Source organism: Notamacropus eugenii, chromosome 2 (genome assembly GCF_028372415.1).
Source record: "Notamacropus eugenii isolate mMacEug1 chromosome 2, mMacEug1.pri_v2, whole genome shotgun sequence".
Taxonomy (NCBI): domain Eukaryota; kingdom Metazoa; phylum Chordata; class Mammalia; order Diprotodontia; family Macropodidae; genus Notamacropus; species Notamacropus eugenii.
Window position 1 is genome coordinate 478718559 of NC_092873.1, and position 21754 is coordinate 478740312.

The 21754-nt window shown below is 38.6% G+C and overlaps 1 protein-coding gene across 5 annotated transcripts in view; it reads left to right on the top strand.

Moving 5' to 3' along the window:
* ADCY10 (adenylate cyclase 10) overlaps positions 1-21754 on the top strand; it is a 142645-nt gene that overhangs the window by 99726 nt on the left and 21165 nt on the right. For all 5 annotated transcript variants that reach the window (XM_072648724.1, XM_072648722.1, XM_072648723.1 and 2 more), the window contains 8 exons: positions 2054-2190; positions 8130-8258; positions 12900-13178; positions 13310-13600; positions 15435-15504; positions 15783-16014; positions 17831-17938; positions 21342-21517. In XM_072648724.1, the coding sequence (XP_072504825.1) occupies positions 2054-2190; positions 8130-8258; positions 12900-13178; positions 13310-13600; positions 15435-15504; positions 15783-16014; positions 17831-17938; positions 21342-21517 (1422 nt within the window). The remainder of the gene's footprint in view (positions 1-2053; positions 2191-8129; positions 8259-12899; positions 13179-13309; positions 13601-15434; positions 15505-15782; positions 16015-17830; positions 17939-21341; positions 21518-21754) is intronic.

Sequence of the window (21754 nt, forward strand, 5' to 3'; positions counted from 1 at the left end):
CCATGCACACCTGAGATATTGCCCACTGTGACTTCTGCTTAGAATTCTTCTGCCTTTGCTTAGTGGCAGAAGACCATATGTACCACTTCCCTTTTCTCTTAACACAAAATGGCAATCAAGGATATGTACTCAGTTCAACTGCAAAGAGGCATTATTGTGGACAAGTTTCAGGAGGCAAGGTGGCAAACTCCAGTGTAAATGACACCTTGTCTCTACCATCTCTGAAGAACGCTTGGCTGTGGGTATCCAGATTTATACAACAGTGGGTTCAGTTTGGGTCTAAGATCTGTAGCCAGATCTCCACTCTGTAGTGTTGGGGGAGTGACATCAATTCAGAATTAGCTGGATCTTCTTCAAAGAGCTTTTCAGGACATTCTTGCCCAAGGGTAATTCAGGGTCAGTCAGACAAGATTCTAGGAAGTTGAGAATTTTGATTAATAGTATCTTCCTATTTTCACTTTGCATTTCTATACAGGGTGTCCCCAAAATCTCAGGCCAGTGTTAAGTTTTAATAATTTCAGTAGTATCAATGTTACAAAATTAGAAAAAAATATTTCATTTGACAGGTTAATTATTTATATTTAAAAATACTGATATGTGTCTTATTAAAATCCAATGTAACGATGGTCTTGTACTATATATACATAGTTTTAGTTGACCTTTAAACTTTGCAAAGAATTTCGTCAATGACTGCCCAATGACTGAAAGGATTGTATTTGAAGTCCTAACCTTAAAAGCATTCAAAGAATAAGGTTTTGATGCATACACATTAGGTTTGACTTGACCACACACAATAAAAATCTAACAGAGCTAGATCAGATGACCAAGGTGGCCAAGAAAGAAGACCTCCTATATAGATCCACTAGTCTGAGTAAGTATCATCCACAAACTCCTTTATATGCATTAAATAATGACAGGATGCTCCATCTTGTTAAAATAAATTTAAAATTATCTAAAATTCACAAAACAAGTGTGAAAATAATTAACTGAATTTTCAAATGATTTTTGGGGGATAATTTTGTAGTTTTTAACTTCAGAGATTTTTAAAACTTCACCAAGATTTCTGGAACACTGTATGATCCCAGAACTGCTAAAGACCTTAGAAAAGTCATGGAGTCATGAAATGATGAAGCCAGCAGGATTGCACCCAAACAAACAAAAAGGATAGAATTCTCTTCCTAGGTCTGAAAGAGAGCTGGATTTCTAGAACAGGGGATGTGGTGGCACCATTCTTTTCTCCAAGTTAAAAGGGGCTTTCTCATATAGAGAGACATAGAAGATGAAGATGACACCTTTGCCCTTGGCTGTTGCCACATAATATTAGCACTGCCCCTGGCCCTGTTCCTCCTACTGCTGTACTGGGACATACTGGTCATGCTGGACAGCAGCTTGACAAGCAGGAGGAAGGCTTTGTAGGGGTATAATTTTCCTTAATGTCAATTTGTTGGGAAAAGGGAGAGAAAGAAGTTAACCTAAGAGGAAGTAAAGGGAAGGTGGAAGTGGGTGCTAAGTTGATGGAGAAAAGAAAAATGAAAAAGGGTTTGAAAACTAGCCGGAGACAGAGATGGAGGGGCAGAAAGAGTAGAGAAAAGAAATGAAGTGATCAAAGGCCATGGTCCAGGACAGTGGTGTCCAACTCAGATAGAAACTCTGAGTATCCCTCTAAGCCACATGTTGACTTAGAAAACCACATGTTATTGTCATTTGTGTTCTTTTGTTTATTTTGTTAAATATTTCCCAGTTCTCCATGTTGGGAACAGTGGCCTAGCTGATACTATTACGTTGTGTGCCATGCTTCTAGTTTAATCCTCCTCTGGTCATCATGCCTCTGTTTTACCAAGATATTCCAAGAAGGGCATCAAAGAAAGAAAGAGGGTGGGAGTGAAGAGGAGGAAGAGGAGCTAGGCAGGAAATGAGGCCATTTCCATATAAGTTTTCTGGTGATCAGGAAGCCATGAGGAAAAATTCCAATCTCTACTAATCCCCTCCCACCTCCCCTTTATCAGAGAAAATTTTTCAACCTAAGTACAGATCTCATTGCTTCTTTTTACAGGTACTTAGTGGAAGGAAGCTGTGGGATTCCATTTTATTGTGAAGAACTGTTGAAAAATCTTGACCATCATAAGGTACTCATGGTCCATCAATATCAGTCAGAAGAAAAGGCCAATGTGAATTGGCATGCCCTGTTCAGTAAGTCACACACAATGACAGTTATTTCTTCCTTCACTTTCCCATGTAAATCTCTTCTCAGAAGGAGCAGAGTATTCTGTGATGTGTGATACATTCACATGGGTTGAAGAAATCATCCACCAATCCTCACCTAGTCATGCAAATCATACACATAAGTCATATTTCCTTTACTGATTGCCTGGGAGAGACTCAGTGCAGACTCCAAGGCTGGTGTGAACACTGATAATTTCTCAATAGGTGGAGCAAAGCAAGATTAATCTGGGGAAACAGAATCAAGTGATGAGAGGCACAGGATAGGGGTAAGAAAGCATAAAAAACCAACCTATAGAACCAGATGTGCTTCTATATGGGTGTATATGGATAGGTAGGTGGCACAGTGGAATCAGGGAGATCTGAATTCAAATGTGACCTCAGGATAACTGTATGACCCTGGGCAAGTCACAAAACTCTGTTGCCTCATTATTCTCATTTGTAAAACCAGCTGGAAAAGGAAATGGCAAACCACTCCAGTGTCTTTGCCAAGAAAACCCAAAGGGGGCCACAAAGAGTCTGATACAACTGTAAAACGACTGAACAACAACTGAAGAACTATATATGCAATTAGTGGCTAGGTTCAGAACTCCTGAGGATCAGCAAGCTCCTTCAAGTATATTCAGACATAGGGAAAATGTTCATGAAATCTACGTAAATTAGTTTAAGTCTTAGAGGCAGTCAGTAGTGGACAGACTGCTGGGCCTAGAGTCAGGAAGATAACTCTGGCCTCTGATACTTACTAGCTGTGTGACTTACTCTCTGTCTGCCTCAGTTTACTTACCTGTAAAATGGGATAGTAATAGCATTTTCAGGATTGTGGTGAGGATCAAATGAGATAATATTTGTAAAGTCCTCAGCATTTAAGGCCTTTTACAATATGGCCCCAAGCTACCTTTTAACCTTTGCTATGCTTTTTTTAAAAATTGTTCTTTCCATTTACATTATGGCAGTCATCAAGTGTTATGTGTTCCCGCTTCAGATTGATTTAGTTCATATATATTTTCCCATGTTTTTTTGAATTCTTTATATTTGTCTCCTTCAGTGCAATAATACTCCATTACATACCACAATTTGTTTTTCCATTTTCCAATCAAAATGCAACCATTTTGTTTCCAGTTCTTTGCTATCACAAAATGTATATATATATATATGTATATATATATATATATACATATACATATATACATATATGTATATATGGGGGCCTTATCTTTTTTAGACCTTCTTTTGGTATGTGTGATCAGTGAGATCTCTAGGTCAAACAGAATTAAAAAATAATTACAAACTGTTTTCCAGAATGGTTAGATAATTTTATAAACACTGGTATATTAGTTGGCCTGTCTTTCCACATTCCCTCCAACATTAACCTTCTCCTCACTTGCCACCTTCACAATCTTCAGAAAAGTCTGCCCCTAGTTCCTTCTTTCCTGGTTGATGACTATGACCCCTTGGAACAACATTTGAAGAAGGACTCCTGTGGTGCTTTACCATGTTTGTGCAAAGACTCACTCTCCAGATTCCCTTCCTCCTAACCTGTGGACGTTGCTCAACCACCGTGCCCCATCTTGAACTTATTACATATATTGTTTTTCTAGTTCTTCTTACTTCATTAGCATTAGTCCCTATGTCTTCCCATGTTTCTTTGAGTTCTTGATATGTTTCATATAATGCAATAAGATTTGAGTACTTTCTTATGCCATACTCTGCTTAACCACTCACTAATCAGTAAGCAACCACTTTGTGTCTAGTGATTTGCAGCCATTAAAAGTGTAGCTAAGTGTATTTTGCTCTGTATGGGACATTCCTTTCTGTTTTCAATCTCCTTGAGGTATTTTTTGGATCACTTTTTAAAAAAACATAACACTAGTTTGTTTTCCCAAAGTGGTCGGACCAATTCTATCTATTTTCTTATGTTTTTAAAATTATGTGATCTTTCATATTTAGGTCATGTCTAAATGAAAGTTAAAGTGATATAAAGTGTAAGCTGCTGATCTAAACTTATTTTTTTGTCAGACTACTTTCTAGTTTCCCCAGTTCTTGTCAATATCAAACTCTAGACCGTTGAGTTAAATTGTTTCTGATTTTTACTATGAGTCTGCTGTATTGACATTAAAAATTTTTTTAACTAGTCTCAAAGAATATTAGCGACTACTGCTTGGTAATAGTCAGTAATCCATAGCCATTTGTTAAGTACCTGTTATGTGCCAGGTATTGTGCTAAGAGCTGGGGATACAAATACCAGAGAGAGAGAGAGAGAGAGAGAGAGAGAGACAGAGAGAGACAGAGAGAGACAGAGAGACAGAGAGACAGAGAGACAGAGAGACAGACAGAGAGACAGAGAGACAGAGAGACAGAGAGAGAAGGGAAGGAAGGAATGAAGCTAACTAGCCCCTCAAGGACCTTACAATGTAATGGGAGAAGATAAAAAAAAAAAAGTAAAGTGAAAAGTAGCAGAGAGGGTAGCAAGTCAGAGAAGTCCCAGAGTAATGCAGCCAGGGGAAAAATGAGGAGGTGTTCTGAGCCGAGTTCTCCCGCTCCCCAGTTAGAGAGGCTGACAGTAGTGAGGACGGAGACTACCAAGGCTAGTGAGAGGATGGGGTTCTCCCAGGAATGAGCTTGCTGTGGCATGGGGGAGAAGTTAGAGCAGTTCCACAAGATTGCAGCGAGATCAGAAAGGAGTCTGAGGTCTGGAAATACTATTCCCCCTCTTCCTCCTTTTAAAAATTATTTCCCTTAAGATTCTTGTTCTTTTATTCCTCCAAATGAATTGTTCGTGTTTTGCCTAGTTCTATGAAGTAACTTCTTGGTGCTTTGATTGATTTTTGATAGCAGATATTTTTGATAGCAGATATACTGCTATTGAAACAAACAGATTTATTCTGCATTATCTTTTAATTGATTCTATTTGCAATTAATTGATTTTGTCCAGTAACTGCTTAAGTCATGGTTCTTTGTCTCTGAACTTAGTTCAGAAATTCAGCAGGTCCTAAGGTTAGAAATCCAACTTGGCTAATCGCTGTTCTATTCTCGCATCAAGGAAATCTGTTATGCTTGAGGAATGCGGGTGGACACCAGGGAGAATGGTCTGGTATCTTTATATCGCCAAGTGATCCTTCAAGGTTATCTATCTGTTATCCAAAAAAGAATGATCCACATTGCAGGTAGACACAGTGAAAATTTCTTAGTTGTAGGAAGGCAGGAGGGGGTTGTTGCTAGCCCCTCCTTCCCAATTTCCAACCAATTATATTGTCCCCTACAACTCAGCCCTGTAACCAACCATGTTGATTTTGTCATTCATGATGCTGAGCTCTTTTAACCAATCATAACTTGTTCCCCATCTACAAAGTCCTGATCTTTGTTCTGTACTCCTCAAAACTATGAAAGAAAGCTGTCCTCCTCATGCAGGTTCTTAGCTTTGCTGAGGAAGCTGCGATCCTGTTTATTTGTAATTGAGTTTTCCTAATAAATTGATCATGCTCAGAACTTTGTTATGTTTCAGTCCAACTTAATTCTAACTCTTTCACCATATTAATCAGTCCTTCTTTCTAATTGCTTTTCTATATAAATCCTTTGCTCTAGCCAAACTTCCTTACTCATTGTCCCTTAAATATCCTTTCTCTGTGCCTTTGCCCATGTCATTCTCTCTGCCCAGAATGCTTTCTGTCATTATGCCCAAAGAGTTATAAAATGGTATATACCCTCTGACTCAGAAATACCATTACTAGTTCTGCTTCCCAAGGTGATCAGGAGGAGCAGGGGGCAGAGGGAAAAACCTATATGTTCTAAAATATTTATAGCAGCCTTTTTGTGTTGGCAAAGAACTGGAAATTGAGGGGAAGTCCATCATTTGGGGAATGGCTAAACAAGTTATGGTGTATGATTGTGATGAAATATTATTGAGCTGTGAGAAATAATGAGTAGGTTGATTTTAGAAAAGCACAAAAAGACTTGTATGAAATAAGGGAGTGAAATGAGAGAACCTATATAATATATATATTATATATATAACCACTGTATATAGTAATAGCGATATTGCTCAAAGAATAACTGTGAACAACTAAGCTATTCTGAATATTATAAATATTCAAATAAACTACAAAGGACCTATGAAGGAAGATGCTATTTACCTCCAGAGAAAAAAGTGATAAATAGAATTAGGCATCATGTGGTTTTACATATGTGTGTGTAGATAGATCTCTCTCTCTCTCCTTTATCTTAAATGGTGTCCTTCTGTAGTGCAAGGGTGGGGAGCAAGGGAGGGAGATAGTTCAAAATTTAAAATGTAACAAAAAATTAATTTATTTTTTAAGAAAAGAAAAAATATAGTACAAAAGCCAAACCAACAAAATGTTACTTTTGTAGTTGCAATTATTGATATACACCATCTCCAACCATGTCATAAACTTCTGAATGGCAAGGGCCATATTTTAGACTTCTTGCTGTTCTCCACAGAGCTATTATACATTGTGGCTGCCCCAGAAATAATTATAATTATTAGACTGACTGAAGGAATAAATCTTGTGGTTTTCATTGCCAATAAGGATAGCAATCAATGGTTAATTGCTACTTAGAAGCTTTCCCATTTTGTTCCAGATCCAAGTCTAATAATAAAACTTAAGAATATTAGTATTCTAAATTAAGAATATTTCTATAATTTAATCTTCCACAGAAGGGATACATATGTATATATGTAGATATACACACACATATGTGTGTATGTGTGTATATATGTAATATGTGCATATATTTACATATTTGTACATGCATAGACATACACATTTTTGTTCTTAAAAGCATGTGTATATATATATGATATATAATAATGTAGTATAATGTAATACAATATATAAGTACATATAATCTGTGCAAGTACATATGAATTAAGCAAGCATATTTCACCTAACAAGATAGTATGTTCCTGAAAAACAAAATTTTGAATTGGAAAAAATTCTAATGGTGTTAGGACCCCTTTTGTAAAATAAAGAATCTTCCCTCAATTAATCTTTTTCCATAAGTTTAGGTTTTCATTTATTGGATTTGCCTAAAGAAAAGTCCACTTAAACCAGCAGCATTCCCTCTTCTGCCTCCCTTCATGTCTATATAAATCCATAGAAAGTCTGTGTGGGATAGCATGACCCCCCCTTACTCAAATTGACGGCTCAGAGGTGTCTAAAAGTAAAACCAGAAAAGCTCCTTTACTCGTTCTCAGGAGAAGCGGGCAGTCCCTTCACCAGTAAAGCTGGAGTCCAGAGGCGCCTTACGGAAGCAGAATGGCAATTTATAGAGACCCTGACTGTGGAAATTCCCCTCCCACTGCTGACCATTATTCTCATTGGCTGAGTAGCATGGTCTTACATTCTAGGCGCAAAATCTAACCAATCCCTTTTGAAACCCAGTTCAAATTTCCCGGTTCAAATTTCCCTCTCCCCAACAGTTACAAAACCTGCGAAAATACACGTCATCATATGCAAATGAAGCATTGATGACTCATGCAAATTGGGCATTGAGAACTTATGCAAATCAGGCGGACCAGAGTGGGGACTGCATACTGCGTGGGCATATGCAAGTTAGGTTATGAAGAGTTAGTTAGTTAGCTAATCATTGATCCTAATGCACTGTATGGCCGTACATGGAAATCACCTGACCCTGGAGGAATCTAAACCTGGGCCTAAGTTTAAGTTTTTTAAGTTTGTTTTTTAAGTTTTTTTTTTTCTGAGTCCCATACCCCTGAGAAGTCTTCACTAAATCTGTTCCCATTCAAGTCTTTGTCTTCTGGTTACATGAGAATGACCTCAATTCCTCTCCAGACATCAAGCTTAATAACAAAAGGGAATGACATTATGAATTTCCTTCATTCTTTTCTCTTTCTTCCCCCATTTTCTCTTATTTTTGTTATTTCTCTACAGAAAACTACACTAAGCCCCAGATGAGCTTTCATGTGTTTTCTTTCTCTTCGCATGAGGATAAAATAGAAGTATGTGACATTACCCCTGGTGTCAGATTAAAAAATATGTCACCCCCATCAACATTGAAAGGTAAAGAAAAACAAGATCTTTGTCCTTCCCCCACCCCCCTTAGCTTTGATAAGCTAACTTCTAAGAAGAAAGGAAGAAATACTAGATCAGATCCTCCTTTTGTTCAGTTTTGGGCCTAGCTCACTCTCCATTTGCAGTGTGTGTCCATGACAGACAAGTATGGATGTGTGTATATACATATATGTATGTGAGTGTATATAGGTATGTATGTTACATGCATGTATAGATGTGTACACATTCCATTCAGCTGAATATCATAATCTAGACCGGTGATGTCACACTCAAATAGAATGGTATGGGCATGGTGGAGTGGTCAGGAAATTAGCTTAGAAAACCACAAAATAACATTATTTATGTTGTATTGTATTTTTATTTATTTTTTTAAACATTTCCCAATTACATTTTAATCTAGTTCTGGCCCTAGTAGGGAGTTCTGCTGGTTTGAGAGGCATTCTTCATGCATCTGTCTTTCCTGTATAAATGGTTAGACCACACTTTTTTGAATGATCATGACTTAACATAAAAGAATTATTCCCCAAAATCTGATAGCAGAGATTTTTTTTGAAGCTATACTTCTGAGAAAATGTCATGGCATCATAGAATGATAAGATTTTGGGAGGTAGAAGGGAACTTGAAGATCATCCAGTCATTTTCCAGAAAAAGAAAATGAGATATAGAAAAGTGAAGTTACTTACATAAGGTCTGATAATATTTAATATAAATTATGGACTTTAATAAGGGCCAAAGCTTGAATTAAGAAGAGTCCAAACCTAATAGTCTCCCTTGTTAAGTAAACTCCGAAAATGCCTTTTGTCAGAAAAGCAGACAGGGTTGACTTACTAACTTCCTTAGGAGACCCTCTCTCCTGGCATTTTAGTGATAAGGAAGAAAAAACACACAGATATCCTGGGTTGTAATTTCAATTGAACCTTTGTTAAAGGTACCCTTTCCCATGTCAGCTATTTTGAGTACCTCTTTAGGACAGGAAGCCTGCTACTTCTCCTCATCTTATGTCACAGAGACATATGTTTACACAGCCTGGAATCACAAGGCCCAACCGACATTGCTTTGTTAATTGTCTTGTCTTATTAAATTTATGATTTATTTCAACTAAGAGAGTTCCTTTCTCACGGTAAAATGTATATAAGCCAGAAGATTTCTGTTTTGGGTAGCCAGAACATTTTTCTGGCTCCATAATGCATTATGTTACCATTTTCTTTAATAGGGAATCGATTAATTAATTAATTAAATCATAAAATGTATGCATTTAGCCTGTTGCCTTTTCTTTAACCAAGTTTTCAGGTCAACAGGTCCAGTAGCTAGTAAGTGTAATATATATTCAACTCAATCTCCTGTGTCTTCTACATCTAAATCTTCAGTTGTGTATAAGAAGTGGTGTTCAATATGATGATCTTAAGGCACCAAAGAATTATCAATCTTCAAAGAAAGATTCAATTATATTTCATATATTGTATTTATTAAGATAAAAAAGTGGTGCAGAACCAAATCTGTTTTGTTTGTTTGTTTGTTTTAAAGGAAAGAGAAAGGGAAACGATGAGTTGTAAGTCCTAAATATATACTGAATTGGAGGTTCTAGAGAAACATCTAGGTAGAGATATCTAGCAAAGAGGTAGACATTATGATACTAGAACTTGGGTGACAGGTTTACTAGAGATACAGATTTGAAGATTTGAGAATTATTAGCATAAAAGGGCTAGCATTGGTGTTGCAGTTTGGGGTACTGGGAACACCGAAATGCAAGGGTACAGGGGGTCTGAAAGAATTCAACCACTTAAGCCTTCTTTCAGTCAAAGTAGCAAGGTTTATTTATGACACCTGTAGAAGTGGGCTAGATATTTCAGGGAATCTGAACAATTCAATGGGAGTAAGATTGGGACTTATATTCAAGAAAAGACAGCGAAAAGATCTGAATGGAATTAAGAAGGGGTAAATAGCCTGAGATGGGAGAGGTGCAGACAATGAAAGTAGTTAAGAGGTTAGAGAGCCACAGTGAAAGGGCAATTAAAAGAATTATTGAGTACCTAGGTGGGTTGGGATGGGCCAGATGCCTCAGGCAAGATGCCCGAGACTGAGTTGCTGAAATGTATAGGAAAATACAGGGTCCAGGTCCCATCACCCCATTATTAGAAAGCAGAGAAATGGATTGATATCTGGGAAAGATAGCACATAGCAAGATGAGCAGAGAGGCCTGAGGCCTGAATACTGGAGAATTCCCTCAGTTATGGGGAGGGAAGAAGAGGAACTAGTGAAATAGGCAAAGATGAGTTGAAAAAATAGAGGGAAAACCAAGATAGTGTTCTTTCACAAAAGTCAAGAGGAGAGTTTCAAGAAAGAAAAGATGATTGACGATGTCAACTATATCATAGAGGTTAAAACAATTAAGGCCTGAGAAAAGGTTACTGGATTTGGCAAAAACCTCTCTCCACACAAATTCTCCACTGCAGTCAGACCAGCCTCCTTTTTCAGAGCTAGTTTGGCATGGTTTCAAGTGGAGTCATTTGACTAGCCTTTAAACCCAAATCACTTTGGCTTTCATCAAATGACTAATAATAGTCTCCAGCCCAAGCCTAGGTGACTCATAGTTAAGTTTTGATGGCTTAGAATGAGTGTAAATTGCAATTGTTTTTCTGTTCTGGCCAGAGACTTTGAGGGTCTTCCTCACCCAGACTGACATTTTTGTGATGGTAAATTAGATCATCTTTTGTTTCAATTCTTACCTAGCCCTTAGTCATTGAAATGGGTGTTTCCTCAGACAAACAGAGACCAGGAAAAGACTTTAATTTAGAAAGACCAAGGTCATCCAGGACTCTGATGACTCAGGAGGAGACAGTGAGGCTAAAGTCTTTGCACAGCTCTGCCTCACTTAAAATCCAATTCACTTGCAAGTCAACTCATTACTCTCATAATGTCATTGGAGAACAGAGGATGAACCAGTCTCCTGATTCTTGTCCCAAAAAATATCCTTCCTTTCCTGTATTTTTCTATATTTTCCTTCCTAATAATTTAAATTCTGTCATATACATTGAAAGGCAGTGTGATATAGTGGCCTTGCAGCCAAGAAGACCTGAATTTTTTTTTAAATCCTGAATTAGAAACTTATTACATGTGTGTGACCATGTGAAGTTACTTGAGATGACTGATTCTCAGTCTTCTCCTCCCTCTGGAAGTCTGACCAGCTTCAAAATTTCTGCTGGGTATTTCTTATTCCTATGCAAAAATACAAAGGAAAACAGATCTTAACTTGAGAAGATTATTCTCTCTCTCTCTCTCTCTCTCTCTCTCTCTCTCTCTCTCTCTCTCTCTCTCTCTCTCTCTCTCTCTCTGTCACACACACACACACCACATATTAAGACTAGTCACCAAAGAAATTGGGTCAAATGTTTCCAGGAAGCTTGATTTCCATAGGAGTTCATTCATAGTTCCACATTTATCTCCTGGAAAGTCCCACTGGTAGAGGGGTTGAGTCAAGATTATCACTGATGCTTCTGAGTTCCTTTACTAGCCAGGTTTTTGAGGGGTGTCACTGGAAGGGCGAAATGCTGCCCAGTTATTTGCAGTATCTTCATAGAGATAATTTTTTGTTTCTTCTATTTGCTACAATGTATGGGCTTCCAGACCCTAGGCAGTGCTTCTCTCCTCCTGTTAGTTCAGGACCACAGACAGAAGCTATTTGTCTTCAATAACAACACTGCAAGTATTTGAAGACAGCTACTGTGCCATCCCCCTCCCCCACTAAGTCAGCCCACATTTGTGCCTCCCTTCTTGAGATTCCTTTAGCAATGATGATAATGATAGCTAACATTAATACAGCTCTTTAAGATTTACAAAGAATTTAAAAACATCTTTCATCCTTTCAACAACCTTCAGTCAATCAGTAAATGTTTATTGGTGCTAAGCTGCTAAGTGCTAGGGATACAGAAAGAGGCAAAAGACAGCTCCTGCCCTCAAGGACATCACAATCTAATGGAAACTTGGGAAGTAACAGTTTTTATTATATCGTATAGACAAGTAAACTGAGGCAGACAGAGGCTAAGTGACTTACCCAGGTTCACATAGCTAGCGTCAGAGGCAGCATTTGAACTCAGATCTTTCTGACTCCAGGTCCAGCACTCTATGCCCTGCTTCACCTGGTAGTTTGTTTTGCAATATTCAACGTAGCATCTAATTATACAGTCTTGTTTTGTTCTAAAATCATAGATCATAAACTTCTTGAAGGGAGAGCTGTCTTCTACTGCTTTTATGTCCTTGTAGGTGATGCAGTAGGTAGATAGTTCAAATCCTGCCTCAGATATTTATTAGCTGTGTGACTTGAGCAAGTTATTTAACCTTTTTCAGCCTCAGTTTCTTCATCTGTAAAATGGAGATAACAATGGCACCTATCCTTCAGGGTTACTGGGAGGATCTAATGAGATAACATGTAAAGTGCTGTATAAATACAGGTTATTATTATTATATCTTTTATATCCTTAGTCTGGGTGCTGTGCCCAAAGTGGGTTCTAAAAATGTTTCTTAGAAGAAGACAAATTTCCCTTAAGAGAACAAGAATGTCAGCTTTTACCTACTATGCTACCTGATGTGGGCAAGTGACAATTTACATATTCTTTGACTTTCCATTTGCAGAAATCTCCCTAGTCCAATTAGATAGCATGAGCCTTTCTCAACAGATGTTGGTGAGGTGTGCTGCCATTATTGGACAGACCTTTACTACATCACTGCTTTTTGAAATTCTCCCTTGTTGGAGCATGAAGATGATGGTTGAAGCCCTGGCGACTCTTGTTCAATCCAGCATCTTCTATTGCTTCCAGAGCCAAAAAGAACTTCGATGGGCAGCCAAACGAAAGGGTGCCACTTTTGAGCTACATCACCGTTCCCTGGCTTTGAAATCCTCATCAAAGATAGGTAAGTAAACCCCAAAGGAGAGCCAGTTTTCTCCTTGAGTAAATCCACACTCAATCCTAAAAAGTCCATGTTAAATCAACAGGTACCTTTTGCCTCCAGTCAAGCTAATAAAACTGTTCTATTCCCTTTAGAAGGTCAAGATGACAAGGAAATTTATGTACTAGAGAACGAAGTGACTCAGTCCCACATCTTGAGATTCTGCAAACCCATAATGCAGAAGACAGCCTACGAGCTGTGGCTCAAGGATCAGAAGGCAGCTCTCCATGTGAAATGTGCCCGTTTCCTAGAGGAAAGTGCTCATAAGTGTGAGCACTGTGGAAGTGGCGACTTCATCCCTTTCCACCATTACGCAGTGGACATTCGGCTGAATACCTTAGACCTGGACACAGTTAAGAAGATGATCAGTACCCATGGAATCAAAAGTAAAATCATTTCATTCCTCTCTAAAACCAAAATGGGCACCCCAGAGTTTGGTTCTAGGATGGGATGGGATCTATAACATCGTGCAGCCTAAATCATAGGTGACCACATTTGGCTCAGACTTGAAGAATATCAGATTTTGTGGTTGTTGAGTCATTTCTCTTATGTCCAACTCTTCATGACTCCATTTGGGGTTCTCTTGGCAGAGATACTAGTGTGGTTTGCCATTTTCTTCTCCAGCTCATTTTACAGATGAAGAAACTGAGGCAAACAGGGTGAAGTGATAGCTAGTAAGTATCTGAGGCCAGATCTGAATGCAGATCCTCCTGACTCTAGGCCTGGTGCTCTATCCACTGTGCAACCTAGCTGCCCCAATATCTGGTTTGAGAGACACTTAAATTTATTTCCACAAAAGGATGCAGTATTTCTCAAGAGGTATGCAATCCTAGAGTCCCACAGGCTATGAAGGGTCTGTCCAATCCTTATCTAAAGTCTGAATCTTCTATATAGCATTAATGATTATTGTCTATATTCTGCTTAAACCTAGGAATAGGCAACTTGTTTTCCTATAAGAAAACCACCCCATTGTTGTATAGCATTTTTTTTAATGGCTATCCTTGGATTGAGCCAAATCTGCCTCTGTATAACTTCTGTCTCTTGGGCTTACTTCTCCTTCTAAAGTCATACATATTCCACTGTACCCCAGAGCTCTGTACTAGATCTCTTCTCTTTGAGTTAAAATAGTTCACAGTTTTCTCTGTTTAACACTAAAGCTACCTATTGTAGAGCTACAATTCTGAGGTGATTTAATTATTGACATTTTAGCTTCTCCCTTCATCCAAAGTTTCATCATAAGATCATAAATTGAAAACTAAAGGTCATGGAGTAGTTTTACAGATGGGGAAACTGAGGCCCAGAAAAGTTCAGTGATTTATTCAGGGTCATACAGTTAACAAACTGAAGTAGTATTCAAATCCAAGTTTTCTTGACTCCAGGCCTGGCTGTCTATCCATGATACCACACTGCCATCTTTGCAGATCAACTCAGAGTTTTATGAACATTTCTCTGGTTTTCATTGCCAGTATTTCTCCTTGCAGCCCTGAGATGACAGGGTAACATAATGGAATCTCATGTGTGTGCTTTCTGAGGAACTGAGAGCATTTTGTGGGCATCTCATTCTCTCATAATCATACTATGAAGTAGAGAAGAATTAATAGAATTCCTCTTTTTTAAATGGAAAAATGGAAACTTAACGATTCACCCAAGGTCAAACAGGCAACCAGAAAAAAAACAACACAATTTAGATATGTCAACTCTGCTATTGGGTGCCCTTGAGAATCACAGAAAGGGAGCTACCTCTTATTTATCTAACCTGTGAAGTCTTAAACTTTTCTCTTTTTCATCCCTCACCCTTATTCAAAGGGGAGGAGCAACCAACATGGAAAAATTCACATGATTTTTTCCTATATATAAATTCATATGATTTGATGCAGAAAGCATGAGTTGGGAGAAGACTTAGCATCTACACCTAGTTCTGCCACTAAGCTAAGTCACACCATCTTTGGGCCTGATTTTTCACCTAGAAGATGAGGGAGTTGGCCTATAATCCCCAAGACACATTAGAGATTCTGGGTTATTGGTGGATTTCATAGTGTTCTAAAATCCGGAGGTAGGCTTTGTCTGACATTGGTTGACAAGGAGTTGTCTGGTTATGATCCCACTGCATCTCTCTGTTAGCATCTCATCTCACTTTTGTTCAAGGTTATCAGTTCAGTATTTCGTCATTGTGAGGCACAGAAATGAGTCAAACAACTGAATTGTTCACTTGCTTCCTAGGGACAAAAGAAGTCTTCAAAATCAAAGAAAGACTTTCAAAGAAATCTGATGTTTTGACAGATGATCTCAGGTACAGTAATATGATAAAAGAACAGATGGACACCAAGCCCTTCCAGAGACATTTGAAAGTCAGTATCATCAGTCTTCCATTTTCCAGATAATTGAAAGAGGTTAGATAAATTGATCTGTCAAACCTGTCATTTGATCTGATTTGGTCTGATAAAGGCAGAAGTAGAATCCAGAATAGATTCTGTTATATTATGATGCAGCGTAATAGGCAAGAGATTTTGATGCTGAAAACATATAGGATATTTTAAGTTGTTATCACCATGTGTTTTTCTTCACCAGCCCTGAAGAAATAGGAGAAAAGATCTTGTATTTCTTCGACATCACTTTAGACAAAATAACTTCAGCTGATGAAATACTCACCCCTGTAGAATCTTGTCAGTGTCAGGAGGTACTGGAGTTTGTTTTATTGCCTCTTGCCTACCATTTTACAGTTCTGGAAAAACTGGACAAAGCCTTATATTACTACCTAGAAATTGTGGCTGCTTATATCAGCCTAAGTGATAACTATTTGGTAAGTTTTGAGTGTGTCAAACTTTAAAATAATTATGTTAAAGGAATGTGCAATTTTCACATTTGTTATAGTTACACGATAATGGCATGTGTATTCCTTTGGGAGCACAAAAACAACTAAACTTTCCCTTAATTAGTGAGAATGATTTATTAAAACAGTAAGTTACCAGATGCCAGGCACTGGTAATACTTATCTCTGAGTCTCTATAGTAACTTCAACCTGTACCTAATTAGTTTAATTACTTCTTATATTATTTTCATATAAAGCCTTACCAAGTTGTTTCAAGGACATGGTTTTTTGAGAGCATGCTGCTTATGCCCAGTGCCAAAATTACTACGTGTATCTCTGGAGAACAATACCAGGTGCTATGACACTAGACCCCACAGCATCATCTATTCATATGCACAATGGTAAAAATGTGGGTCTGGGAAAGGGATTTAAGACAGAGGAAAGAAAGGACTTCTCCTGATAGCACTCTCCCAAGAATTCCCAAGTACCCTAGACAAATTCCTCTGTAATCTATTTTTAATTTGCTTCTGTTGCTTACAGTCCAGTAAGCCACTCACTCATAGCTCCCATGGACCATGTAGACAAGAGTCCTTTCTAGGGTACAGGAACTATCAGAGACATTGTTATGTGGGGACCAAGCAACTAGAGCTGTGCAGTAATTGGGGATAGTAACGGTCAGGACCCAAAGGGGGAAGAAGATAATAGTTGTCGGTTCTGAAAAAGACCTGAGTTTCAAATGTAGTCATCAAATAAGCACCACCACTCCCATTCAAATAATTTGGGAGGGACTGGAGCTGCCTACCTGTGGACTCCTCTCTTTTTCCATACATACCTTTCAGCCTGTACATTGCCCTATTTCTTGACAATCCCTTCTCCCTTCTTTTTCTTTTCAAAGTTACTTTTGTCATTGAATTGAATCATATTTCATCTGCATCAAAATATTATGGAAAATGGGTTGATGGGGGAAGGAAACAAGATTAAGGGGAAATAAAGAAAATATCCTTTTGGCTCCATATTCCCTTGGGAATTCAACTCACTTCCTCTTCCCATTCCACAAGGGGCTTCTCACAAGATGGCTATACGTGTCTTAGGTTTAGCATCCAACACAGACAATCACCCAGGGAAGTATCTTCAGAGAACATAGCTAGCATGAGAACTTGAGAATAAGACCACCAACTAACATTTATATACCACCTACTATGTGCCAGTCACTGTGTTAAGCCCTTTAGAGTTATTATCTCATTTAATCATCACAGCCCTGGGAGACAAGGGCTATTTTCCTCATTGTATGAGAAAACTGAGGCAGAGAATTTAAGTGGTTTGCCCAGTGTCATATAGCTAGTAAGTGTCAAGGTCGGATTTGAATTCAGATCTTCCTGACTCCAGACCCGGAACTCTATCTACTGAGTCACATAGCTGGCAAGAGTTGTAGGGGTGAGGGGAGAAACACTCTCATTCTATCTTTATTCAACAATGGATATCCATTTGTTGCCTTTTGTGGAAGTAAAAATTTGAAATGAGGATAACCAGATTCATCTGCGCTGGGCTCTGGAGCCTGCAGTTGGATGAAATTTGTCCAGCAGATGTGTAAATCCTATTGAAAGGTGTTCTCCAGGCTTTGACTTCCAGTGATGGAGCTTTGTAGAGTTTTGTCTTGTCACCAGAGTTGAGAGCTAAGAGAGGGTTGGAGGCAAGGGTGGAACTTGGCAGTTGTTGTTTGTGTTCTTTTCTCTGGTTAAAAGTGGAGAAAGACCCTCCTGGGAAGCTTAACCTTGCCTGCTTTGATGCCTCCTTATCTTGGTTTCAGGCATACATACATTTGTGTGAAGGAGAGAGATTGTTAAAATCTTTGAAGCATGACAAATCTTGGTGCCACACTTTTGAGACTGCCATCTTTTATAACCTCAAGGGCCAGGTAAGAGCTACTACAGAATGGTGTGGAACCTTAATTCTCCTTTGGAAGCTGCACACAGAACTTTCTAGTACCTTTTTTCATTCTTTACTTCCATATCATTCATTACACAGGCTGCCAGCAAAACCAGAAAATTCTCATCACTTCAGTTCATTTGTGTATTGGATAAAAAGACCCTTACTCAAAATTTTAAATAAATGAAGACGTTTCTCAATAAGACCAAAAAGAAAAAGATTTATTACAGTCCTCGAGAAAGGGACATCCTTCCACCAGGTCGAGGAATCTGATGGAAGGAGGCAAGTTACAGAAATTGAAGCACAATTTTATACCCTAACACAGAAAATCCCACCTCCTCACTATCCTACCTCTCCATTGGCTGGGAGGCAGGCTCACAATCTAAGCCTCGAAGAACTAGGCAAATCCCGGGAAATCTTCACCTATCCTAACACAATTACCTCATCTAATATCTAACTTAACTGCTGATGTGGCTTTAGAAAAGAGGGGAGGGGGAGAAGCGGGAGCTGGTAGTGTTGATGTGGCAACAGTACAACAAACAAAGGGGAGATTTGAGTAACTTCCAAGTTTCAGCCGCAGCCCACAGCACTTTCACAAAGAAAGCTGGTAGCTGGTAAGGAGGGGGAAACCAACTGACTGTCCACAGGCCCTGGATACCTGAAACTCAGGTATCCAGGGAGAGAGGGTTTATGGAAGAGAAATTTTATTTAGAAAATCCAATATTCCCCATATTTTTATCATGAAAAGTCTTTGCAATCTCCTCATCTCACTCAATTTGCTACTGTTGTCTTCCCCTAAGCAAGGAAAGAAAACTCAGATCTACACTCTCCTCTTCTCCTCCCAATCATTGCAAGTGATTTTTGGCACAATATTTAAAAAAGTTTAACTGATCAGTTTGGATTCTAGAAGAGGCCATTGGTTTCTGGGGGCAGGGGGAGGAGAGTAAAATGTAGGTAGATGATGAAGCTGGTGAATTTATAATTAACAATATAATTTATTATGATGATTATAATATTTATCTAATGCCTTAACCTTTGCAAAGTGCTTTACAAAAATTATCCCAAACCCCTATGTGGTAGGTGCTATTATTATCACTGTTTACAGATAAGGAAATTGAGGGAGACAGAGGTTAAGTGACTTGTCCAGGATCACAGAGCTAGTAAGTCCATCATTCTGCCTAGCTGTTTACACACACACACACACACACACACACACACACACACACACACACACACACGAGTGACTTTAAGTTGCTGTCTTTTAGACCTAGAGTTCCCAGCATCTCTTTTCTTCAGTTTCATTGACCTGTTATGTTTTTATGTTACAAATATTTCCAGGTAATCCATCAATGAGAGTTCTCCTGCAATAAAGAAAAGCAATCAAACAAAACTAATGATTCAGTGACCTCAGTTGAAAGTGTATGCCACATTCCACATCAATGTCCCTCCCGTCTCTTTTTTTTTTAATTAACAGAAATCTATTTTCTCTCCCTCCTCTTCACCTCATTGGGGGAAGAAAGAAAAGAAAAACAAATCCTTTACAACAGATATGCATAGTCAAGGAAAACAAATTCCCTCATTGGCTGTATATGAAAATATCTGTGTGTCATTCTGTTGCTTGGCACCCCAAAATATCAATACCCTGGATTCTGCCCCAGTGAATTTGACCCAAACCTTCTTTCAGCCAAAGGAAAAAAAAAATTTATTTAAGATTCACCACATTGGATTGACTCTTAAGAAGCCTCACCATTTGTGATGCTTGTAGGCCAGATAGATTTTGAGCTAGATTGAATTGGAGCACCTTCATGGAGAAAAGAAGTATCTTATATATAGAAAGACTGTGGGAGGGATCTGAGGGTGGTCTAGTAGTCTGGGGTGATGGAAGGAGGGGTTTAGGGAGAGTTTTGAGGAGGACTCTTAAGGAGGATCTTGATGGGTCTGAGGAGAGAGAGAGAGAGAGAGAGAGAGAGAGAGAGAGAGAGAGAGAGAGAGAGATTTGGAAGTGATCAAAGGTGGGAAACTGCTAGAAGCCATTGTGAGATAACAGACAATGGAGGTCTGGAGTGGGAAGCAGGTGGGGCAACCCAAAGGTAACAGACAATGGAGCGTCAGGCTAGGTTAATGGCAACAGATTAAGTGGGAAGATTCAAGGAGAGTTCAAGGAGGTTCCCAGAGTCTGTATTCCATCACTTCTGCACCTTCAATCCATCACCTCTCTGTCTTGGAGAGTATGCTTCATTCTTGGGCCTCTGGAATCACAGATGGTCATGGTACTGATCATTGCTTTTATAGCTTTCAAAGTTGTTTGCCTTTACTGTAATTTTTATTGTTTAAAGTGTTCTCTCCTTTTCTCCTTTCTTTGGTCAATTAAGTACTTACCCTAGTTGGCAAAGAGAAAAAAAAAGTTACTGGACAGAATTTCTCAAGGAGATCATACTGGATACATAATGAGATGAAGAGGAATGCAGTTCCATATATATTAAGCACCTATTCTGAGCAAACCACTGTTAAAATTAGTTATCTAAAATAAAAAGGAAACTGAGAATAAAGTCACCAGCTATGATTTAATTTGCAAAGCTAGTATTTGCATGCCAGACTAAGTCACCTGAATCTCAGAGGTCAGAGATCTCAAATGATTTACAGAGCTGATTTTTATAACAGAAACAAGGAATTTTAACAAAGGCAGAAACTTGTTTTGAATATAATTCAATTGGACATAGTAGGTTACCTGACTAATTAGCTATTGGACTTCTTTTGCCATTTGGGTTAGTCTATTTTTTAAGGTATTATTTTCTTCAGCATGTTTTTGGGTCTCCTTTAGCAAATTATTGACTCATTTTCCATTATTTTCTTGCCACTCTCATTTCTCTTCCCATTTTTCCTCTACTTCTCTTACTTGATTTTCAAAATCCTTTTTGAGCTCTTCCATGGAGCTGCAATCATTTCATGTTTTTCTTGGAGGCTTTGGATGTAGGAGCTTTGACTTTATTATCTCCTTCTGATTGTATGTTTTGATCTTCCTTGTCACCAAAGTAAGACTCTATGGTCTGATTTTTTTTCCTGCTATTTGTTCATTTTCACAGCCAATTACTTGACTTTTTAACTCTTTTTAAACGTAAGACTCTGCTTCCAGCGTGGAGAGCGTACTGTCCCAAGCCTTAGGGTATTTTGTGCAGCTGTTTTCAGAGATACTTCTAGGGACTTGTTCATTTGAAGTTCTTCCAAGGCTGTATGATCAAAGGAGAAGTGTCTCCTTCTCTCCTGGTGTGTGCTTTGGTCTGTGAGTGAAAGGATAGGTAGATAGGAGATAAACAGAGAATGACAGGTAGATGGATAGAAGAAAGATAGATGCCAGTGATTATTCTTTCTGTTTTTCTCTCATTGTTAAATAGGTCTCCTTCAATGTGGGCCAGATGTCACTTGCCAAGAAAATGATGAGGAAAGCACTGAAGTTACTAAAACGTGTCTTCCCTTATAATAGAGTTTCAGTTTTCCTCCAGACCCACGTTGAGAAAAATAAACATGACTTTCACATGAGTCAACAGCTACATGACATCTGTCCTCCAGGGTAAGAGATAGAATTAGAATAGGGCATGTGAGCTACCCCTCCTAGGATAGGGTGTCCCAACAGTTTGCTACAGAAGAACCCTCGCATGCTCTTGAAGGGTGTCCTCCTTTTAGGTGCCTTTTCAATATGTGCCTTCTCCAAAGGAAGTTTCCACATTGGAAAATAGTGGGTGGTATAGCTTTTGGAGGGTCTTCAAGGGACTTTCAAGTAGCCTTAGGGTACAATAAGGCACAAGGA